The sequence below is a fragment of the Erigeron canadensis genome, chromosome 2 (genome assembly GCF_010389155.1).
Source record: "Erigeron canadensis isolate Cc75 chromosome 2, C_canadensis_v1, whole genome shotgun sequence".
Lineage (NCBI taxonomy): Eukaryota > Viridiplantae > Streptophyta > Magnoliopsida > Asterales > Asteraceae > Erigeron > Erigeron canadensis.
The window spans coordinates 1665006-1674926 of NC_057762.1; the positions used below are offsets into that span (position 1 = coordinate 1665006).

General features: G+C 31.1%; 1 protein-coding gene across 1 annotated transcript; it reads left to right on the top strand.

Moving 5' to 3' along the window:
- Window positions 1-8149: 8149 nt before the first annotated feature.
- LOC122586693 (NDR1/HIN1-like protein 13) lies at window positions 8150-8920 on the top strand. The gene has a single exon (XM_043758677.1). The coding sequence runs from the start codon at window positions 8150-8152 to the stop codon at window positions 8918-8920; it is 771 nt and encodes a 256-aa protein (XP_043614612.1).
- The last annotated feature ends 1001 nt before the right edge of the window (window positions 8921-9921 follow it).

Genomic DNA, 9921 nt, shown 5'->3' on the forward strand with positions numbered 1-9921 from the left:
CCGCCATTTTAAAAACTATATATATATAGATCCAAGAAACGTATAAGAGCAATTTTCGAAATAATGTGTCTTATAACTACGAGTATATACTTAGCAAATTGATGTATTAACCTTTGAAAAACATGGCAAAAAACGAATAAAAAATGTATCATACGGATGCCGTTCTTAGAATCAACGAATATGCTTTATATATACTCCATAACATGAATAAGACTTTTCTTTATCCTTAGCATTTTACATTTTTTTTTTGTTCGATCTATGTCACAAATCATTTTTCTTTTTAAAAAATGTATATGAGAAAAATTATTTAATCTTCAATCACACACACAAAAAAAAATTCTGTTCAAGTTATGTGAGAAGATAGGTCTATTTTAACTCATATTTATGTAGCATAAACAGGATATCCCGTATTATTTACAAACCTTTCTCTAATCACTTCTAATAAGTTCGAGAATCAGAACTTTTATAAAGAGATTTGATGGAATAGTGGTACAAATTAAGGGAACATGACATTGAGAAATCTAAGATCCACGGTGTTAACTGCTATCATTCACTATTACTGTTATATTATCTTTCCTTTCTTTTTAATTTCTTATTTCAAAAGATGATGATTAGGCCAACGGATATATACGTAAATATAATTCAAATTTTAGGCAGACCAATTTAATATATTCCATGATTCCATCATACCATGATCTATATAATGTCGTATTATATTATCACACATATTTCATATTTTTCTTGTTCACATATTCCCATTTGTCTCGATAAATATCATAGTACTGAATATTATTGTTAACAAAGTGGGTCGAGTAAGATTGCCTAATGAAAGAGTACAAACTGATAAAACCAAAATAATTTGCGCATTTTAAGGAAGCTTTTTTAGTTGTTATCAAACTAATGAATGTTGATTTAAGGTAAAGCAAAGTCCTTATGGTAGGGAATTAATCCTTTATCTACTCAACCTTTATTAATCACAAGTGGTTGTACACATTAATATCGTCAATTCCGGAAAGTTAAAACTTTTTACTATATACGAGTAGTAATGATGATGTACCAGTTTCGTAATAAGACAACATCCATAAGTTGAATCGAGCTTCTCATGTGCTAATCACACATATGATAATAGTATAATGATATGATATATTACCAACTTTTATTGATCACAAAGTGACAATCAAATATTGTCAAATCCGAAAAGGGGGACAACTTTAACTATTTTGGTATTGACGCCTAATAGTTTACAGTAGTAATAGTAACAAGACGACTCTCTTGGATTAAATCGGGTTTCTCGTGCGTTAAAGAGAAAAATAATCTATATTTGTGCATAACAACATGGTAAACGATGCAAGTTATCATCCCGCATATCGAATTGAGACATTAATGGGATATTTTAGTAGTGTATATAACTTGCTTTTTGTTAAAGGTGAAAAAAACACCCCACGTTGGTGTGTTTACGTCAGTTCAACTTCTGGCAACGCCCAAAAGAGTTTGCTTCCAATGTTTTAGATGAGTATATCATTGTTAAGGCCTCTTACCACTAAGATGATCAAAATACGGGTCAGCCCGTGAAACCCGTTGAACCGGCCCGGGGAAAAACCGAAACCGTTGTAACCCGGTATAATGTGGTCCGGTCCACGGGCTTGATTTTCATGAAAATGTGGTCCACGGGTCAGGCCGGTCTAACCCATGAAAAACCCGTGAAACCCGAAGTTCTTAACAATTAGATATTGATTAGGAGCTTAGGAGTCCTTGCGTTAACATTAATATTTAATACAATGTATATACATATATAATATCTATCTACCAATAAACTAAAACAAGATTGTAGCATGATTTGATCGACACATAACGATATATTAAAGCGACAAGTGTCTTTTAGTCCTATTTTAAAAAAAAAACTTATATGATAAATTTCTTATTTTAATCACATCTAATTATATTTAAACTAGGATATTTTTGAATTAATATTATGTTCATGATATATTATTAGGAGTTTGCTAAATACAGCCATTAGGCTGTGTTTAAGGTGCATAAATTATTTATACATTTATCATGAAAATCAAAGAGTGGACTTTTAATATGGAAGGTACAAGTTGTTTTATGCACGTTAAATACAACCCTTAAGGCTGTATTTAGCATTTTCCATATTATTATTGTCGATGTTGAATTCATATAGGATTATAGGATATCTATCTATCAGTTTCCTAATGATCTTAAACTTTTACAAATATTTAAACTAGCATTTTTGTTTTTCGTATGATGTGTATGTATATTAGTTTTCTGACTTCCTCTTCTACGAAACCAATGATATGTTTTTATTATCATTATTATGAATCATTAGATTATTTTACTTTAATTTATGCCATCCTTATTTTTTAACATTTGTTATGAATTTCTAATGTGTTCCTTTAGTTTTTTTTGGTTTATTACTAATTATTATTATTATTATTAATTTATAAGATTAACAATAAAATAGTGAGAAATCGAGATACTATCAGCCCCCACTCCCCTAGTTATCACAAAGCTAATCCTATGATAAATATAAAGCTAATTGATTTGGGGTTTAGAGAATTACTTTCATGGCAAACATTCATATTCCGAATGATTTTTTACCTTATGAAATTTTAAGTTATATGTTTAATTTGGTCACAAGCATATGATTAGATATATTAGATTTAGGTCGATGGATTTAGCTTTCGTGTTGTGTTTTTTCTTGATACAATGTTATAACTTTTGTTACCACTTGGTTTAAACATAATGGCTACTGCCGAAGACTCTTTGGTTGACAAATATATAACTTTATTATTAATATATATATATATATATATATATTATGAGTCAATTCGTACATCACGCATGAGTATTAGTACTATTGGTATTATACAACTTGAAGTTTAGGTACAAAGATAAACATATATACTTACTAACCACCTGCTTCGATATTTTGAAAGGTTCTGTTGTAAATGAGTTAGCATATATTGAAAATTATTTGTAAAGGAATTAGCATATATTGAAAGCTATTTTGGTTCGTGTATAAATCAGTTAGTTTGTTGTGGTATTACAATACAACATGCAACTGTAATTAAGATTGGTGATATCATGAGTCTAGATTTTTACTTATTCACAAAAACAAAAAGCGAAGAATTACGTTGAAGCAGTTGAGTTATTAATTTATTATGAATGTTTTGCATTGCATGATCATAGTTTGTATGGAGTTTGATTTTTCCTCTTCTACAATGTTTGTAGCTTTACAATGTAGATCAGATAAGAAACGTTCTAACTTAAATTTTAAGCAATAATTGTACGGGCTCGAGCTGGCCCGTAGAAAAACCGAACCCGCATGATAACCCGGACTGGACCGACCCAATGAAACATGGGCCGGTCCTCGGTCCAAATACTTTGTATTTCACGGGTCACAGGTCGGTCGGGGCTGAGGTCGTGTCGGTCCGGGTTGAGCCCATGATCACCCCTAACTTTTTGCATGTGATATGATTCGAACATGAAACCCCTAAAAAAATCACTTTATAAAAACCCTCTAATCACTAGACTAATACCTCAATAACAATGTGTTTTTCAATTGGCATAGGGATTTCATTATTGGTTATTGATGTTGCATGCCGCTACTTGCCGATTCGAAATTGTTGCCACATATCCAAATGTGATATCGATGATTTTTGTTAATGATACCCGTCATCCTTATAAATGTGCCTAATGAAATGTGCTTAGCCTATGATCTTAGAAATGTGCTTAGCACACCATGACGTCTTTTATACATCACTCAACCCTTTTGGTCATGGGGTCGTTGGGTCCCATATTCTTTGAAAATTGATATTCCAATTACCTTGTTGATAGGTTCATAGTTTCACACTAGCCCAATCTTATTAACTCATACCCAAAAAAAATGCTAAACTTTTTGGTTTGGTAAGTGATAAATCTACAACAAGTTTTTGCTATCAACAACAATAAACGATTTATACAGTTGTATACTGTGCAATATAATATGTATATTTGTTGCAAATGACAAAAATTTGATGTAAATATATCATTCCTCTTTTGGTTGTTGTAAGTTGTAACATTAACCACAAAGTGTTTACAGAATGTATACATTATCACGAATGGAAATCTTTATAAGAACTTCAATCTTTAAGATTGCATCGGTAGATATCAATTCTTCCATGACTTTTATTCTTGTCATTCAATATGTTTTGTCAGCTCATGGAAAACATAACTCGTAGGTTCTTACCTATCTATAGTTCATGCTGAATATCAAATGGTATGTTTTAAATTGGTGAAACAACTCTTCTAACTATCTAACCAAACATGTATGCTTAGCAGCGGCATGAGCAGTGTCGGCTTTACTATACATAGAGGTTAGGCATGTACCTAAGACCCCTAAAATACAAAGGCCTCAATTTTTATATTTTGGACTTAATGTTTTTGACTTTAGACTTTTGGGTTAGATGTTATTATATACAAGGGTAACAAAATTACAAATAAATAATTAGACAAATAAACTTCATGACCTATCTTAGGAAAAGGACACCACATAAATGAAGTTATAACCGTCAAAAAAAAAAAAGAAGAACAAAAATTAACCATTGAGATATCGAAAAGTCTGACAACCGATTTTCACTCTCAAAAAGGATTTTTAACAACGAGTTAGTGATTAAATATTGATTATATCAAAGTTTTTCTTCAAAAAATGGTAAAGAAGTTTGTTTCTTGCGTTCTTTTCACATAGAAGCCTAGTATATAAGATGAATTATTTTTTTTTTCTGCTTTTTGTGTTTACTTTAATTTGTATTTGAGTCAACTAGACTCTCAAAATTAATCTCGCTTAAGGCCCCTAAGAAGCTTAAGCCGACACTGGGCATGAGCCATGGCTCGATATTCAGCTCTAAAAAGAGACTGTGCAATAGTTGATTGTTTGTTGGAGAACCATTAAACATAGACTGTGCAATAGTTGATTGTTCGTTGGAGAACCATTAAACATAGAACATTAGAACCAAAACATATTTCCGACTAACTGGAGAACCATTAAACATAGATTACATAGCTCGTGACAGAACGAGGAGAAAGAGGACAAGCTTCCCAATCAAAATAACTATGAAGACTAATGTTCGTTGAGTTAGCCTTTAAGCAAAATGCCTTAGCCACTCGTTCCTTTTAAGTATTACAACAGACGATGGACACCACCCAATATATGCTGCGGAGTTTGCATGAATTGACTCAAAGTTTGACCTACAAGAGCCAAATTTGGGCTTTTGTGGGTCAAAAAAATGAATTTACGGATCAATGATTGTTACATATATGGGCCATGTAATATGTCTCCTTATATATGGGCTGGAAGGACTTGAAAACTCCATATTTTGTAAAATAAGAGCAACTATGGGCCTGGCGTCTAAGAAATCAACGGCGTCTAAGAAATCAACTTAAGCGAGTAAAAGTTCGTTAGAGTTTAATACCGTCAGTATAATAAACATCTACCAATAAACTAAAACATGATTGTAACATCTATTAATCGACATGTGGCACAATATTAAAACGACACGTGTCTTATTAGTCTATATTAATAAAATCTTCTTTTTCAAAATAACCTTTATTATTAAAATATTAAATTAAAGATAAATTAAAGATAATAGTAATTAATAAATCCTATATAAAATATATTATATTTATAGTACATAATTTGTTTAGATATCATAATACGTATAACTTTACAAATTCAAGATATATCTATAAGCTATATATATTCCTTCTTTTGATATACTTGCCACCTATTTAGTCTAATCCTAATCCTATGTCCAACGAATTTAATAACTTCTCAAAGTATATTTAATATCGATACCTATCTAAATGCATGCATATATGTTATCTTTGGTGGTAACATATAGGTATACCCGAATTTCTCAAAAATAATTGTCAAAGGTAAACATCTTGTACTTTTTATTGCTTTTGCTTGCTATTTTATATAAGTGGATAACAATATTTTCATAATTATCATTTTTGACATTAATCCATTATAACATTAACTATAGATTGTGCTATAAATTGTTTTTAATCGAAAGAATAAGGGCTTTATATTGTCAATGTACCACGCATAAATATGAAAACAATACTAAATCTAAACATAACTTGATGTATAAAAAATACAATTAATTAATATATGTAATTTTTTTAATGCGCACCCATAAAATCGAAAAGTCCATCCTGGACTTGATCTTCCTCAATAATCAATATATCACATATGATACCAAAATAAAACAGCTATATATAAATTTTAATTAAATATACAATCAATATTGTAAAATAAATTATATCAACCGTGCATCACGCATGGATGTAGAACTAGTAGCCATATATAATTAACCTTCAACTAGTAAAGGCAGCTATCAAGAAGCTAAATGAAATATAGTCTTTCTATACAAATGTTAAAAAAAATGCAGCTAATTTCAAAGGCTGAACTAAATAGGAGAGCCCATTCGGTTATTTAAGATGGATAAAAAGAAAGAGTAACTCGGGTTGCGGCGTTACACAGCGTGAATAACTTGTTGGCGTTCCAATTTAATTTTATGATAGTTAGTTACTTTGTCTATCCTATATTAATAAACAAACTACCCTTTCTTATTTTTAATTCTCTACCTTTAAAATACCTTTATTTTCTAGCATATTTTTAACTCACACACCAAATCTACCCAATTTATCCCTAAAATATTTTACACCCATATTTATCCAAACTATCGATCTACTTTATTAATTAATGTTAAATATTTATACCTAATATCTCTATAATATTCTTAATGAAGTTATTTACAAAAGATACATCTCTTAACCATAAAATAGCTACACTACCATTTACGTCAATTACTTCTAGATTAATAACCACATCGTTACCACCACCGCCACTAGCACCACCCGTTGCTGCTACCACCGCCACATTGCGCGAGTACCCATCTCACAAGTTATATAAAAAATGAATGAAAACATAGTAACTTTGTTTTTACTTGATGAAATATACCAAATCTTTAGAAAACCACAATTGATTCACAGGGCGTGCCATGAATTTTGGGTGCCCAGCTTGATAATATATTAATGATGCCCATTAAACGTCAAAATTTGTCATTAACGGTTGAAGTATAGTAAGTATATATAAAAAGGTATCAAAACAACCATAACAATAATGTCGTTCGAACAAATAAAGTAACTATAGCAAAGTTTTCTAAATTATTTTTAAATGCATCAAAATTTAAGTTTTGATAATTAATACCATAAGTTGTTTAAGTCTCTCATAAAAAAATTAATCAAAGTATATAAATCAATATATATGTTTGAACAATGAACACTTCCAGTTTGCGTATTTATTCTTTGCGACTATCTGCATATATTAACGTCAAAAAATATAGGATGAGATTATTATGTATGATATAGTAATAAAACAATAATATAATTTATAAGATATTGATGGACTAGTGGACTTTAATATATAAGATAACAATAACATTTTTTGCCTATAGATATATCTTTAGCAGCAAAATTAATTTAATATATCAATATATAGAGTGACTAAGTGACGTATTGTATACAAAATTTGGTGCCCCTTATTTTTTGGTGCCCTGCTCAATTGAGCCTTTCGCACTTGCCTAAGACCGGGCCTGTTGATTCACTGAGATTGACGTGTAAATAATATTTTGGATTTTCCTTTCGAAATGGTTATCAAAATTTGTCATTTTGATATCATATAACAGCGCGAGCTTTCACATGACAAATATAACAAGTTCACTTATTTGGGCTTAAAACCATCAGAAGCCCATTTTTATACTATAAAGATACTACTCGTACAGTCGTACATATGTAAACATTAAACTTGGACTTGTCCAACACTAGCACTACTATAAATTTTATATCAATGTATTTAACACAAATTGGACATTAGAATGACCAAGAAAAACGGTATCTAATAATAGTCTAAAATTGTTGGTATTAACACTATGTACATCACCAAGAATGAATCCCATTCTAAGTGGTCTACCTCCCAAATTTTTGATAGCAAAGAAACCTCTATTCCACCCTCAATGCAATCCATCATCCCTATCCACCATTATCGCTACCACCAACACCATCATCGACCATTGTTCTCCATCCTTCGATGGAGGAGAGGGGGCCTCCCTCCACTTCCGTTCACGTTTCCAACAACTACCCCCCTAATCTCGTTACCAGCGACCTCCAAAACGTTCGTCCGGGAACTTACGTTGTTCAAGTCCCTAAAGATCAAATTTACCGAACCCCTCCTCCACAAAACGCATTAATTGCTGAGCAACGAAGTAAGGCTCCTACGATAAGAAATTCTAGTGGTCGTGTAAAATGTGTCTTGATTTCCATAATCATATTTTTGCTCGTCTTGGGAATTATATTTGGGATTATTTTAGGTGTGATCAAGAAAGATGACCCTAGATTTCGTGTTGAACGTATTCGTGTCACCTCAAAAGGCAAAACCCGACAACAAAAACATCAAATCGATATCACATTGGAATCAACAAACCCTAACGCTCAAACCATCATTATATTTGATAACAATGGCAAAAGTTCTTTATCCTTTAAAGACAAGAAATTCGCCAATGGGAAGTTTCCATCATCCAAACAAGACCCTAAAAACTCAAAAGACATTAAGTTAACCCTCATGAGTTCATCCAACTCAAAGTTACCTTTAGAAATTCGAAAGAGCATGAATGCAACAAATGTAAAATCCCAAAAAAACGTGGAAATATTACTAGAGTTTAGAGTTCGGGTGAAAATGAAGTTCGGGAAATTGGAAATGAAAAGCAAGACGCTATCGACGTTGTGCCATTTCAAGGTTAACAATTTGGCCAAGAATTCACGTGTTTTATCTCAAAATTGTGATTATTCCACGAGAGAATAGCAAAACTTGATGGTGGTTCGATCGATGGTGGTAATAATTTACGTTCCAGATTTTGTTACCTTTTAATTAAGTGACTAGCTAGCTAGGTTAACATTTGTAACATTGTACTTAGCAATTCGTGTTCATTTTGTAAAATTTATATGTAAGAAAAGAAATCGCTCGATTGTTAGGCTTTAGATGTACATCAGTAGTTCTTTTCCCAATTGCATCGTTTGATCCGAATTTGAAATTAACATCAGTTTCTTACCTAGGAAATGTTATCATATAGGTAATAATGAACCTCTCTACTTTGATGAGAGCTTCGAAACAACTTTGGACACGAGTAAAAGTATGCTCGGCTAATATATGTTTTGGTTTTACTTTATTATAAAGTGAACGTAAGTTCATTAGAAAATTGATTTTTTTTTTCAAAAAAGAAAAAAAAAACTAGATTGCAAAAACACTATATTCAACTCCACAATCTCAAGTTTTTCCATCACAGATGGTAATTCAATAATTTTTCATGCGTTTGGGTTTCAAGTTTGGCAATTCTAGTTCTATTCAGTATTCATTTCTTGTTATTTGTTTGATTTCATATCAAACTTATTATCTATTATCTATCTATACATAATAAAAAGAATAGTTTTATGTTTAATGTTATATGAGGATAAATGTATAAACTACTCTCTACCAAAAAACTTTCTCTTTTCATTTGTAGTCATTCACACACGCAACTCTCTCTCTCTCTCTCTTTCTTTTATTTGCACCATGTTGATGGTATCCGGTTCAACGCGCGAGTACCATGCTAATGTAGTTAAATTTAGATATAACCATTGTATATATTACATGTATTCATATTGTAATGTGTATATATATATACTATAATCAAAATTATGTTTTGGATACCGCATTTTTTTTCTTAGGAAAGCTAGTCTTCCAAAAATCCTAATTCAATGTACTTATGATTTCATAATTGCTAAATTATCGTGACTTCCAAGATCACTCTTATCAATACTTCCATA

Bases quoted from the DNA above. Each gene is read 5' to 3' on its own strand.
- LOC122586693 (XM_043758677.1), top strand. From the start codon at position 8,150: ATGGAGGAGAGGGGGCCTCCCTCCACTTCCGTTCACGTTTCCAACAAC.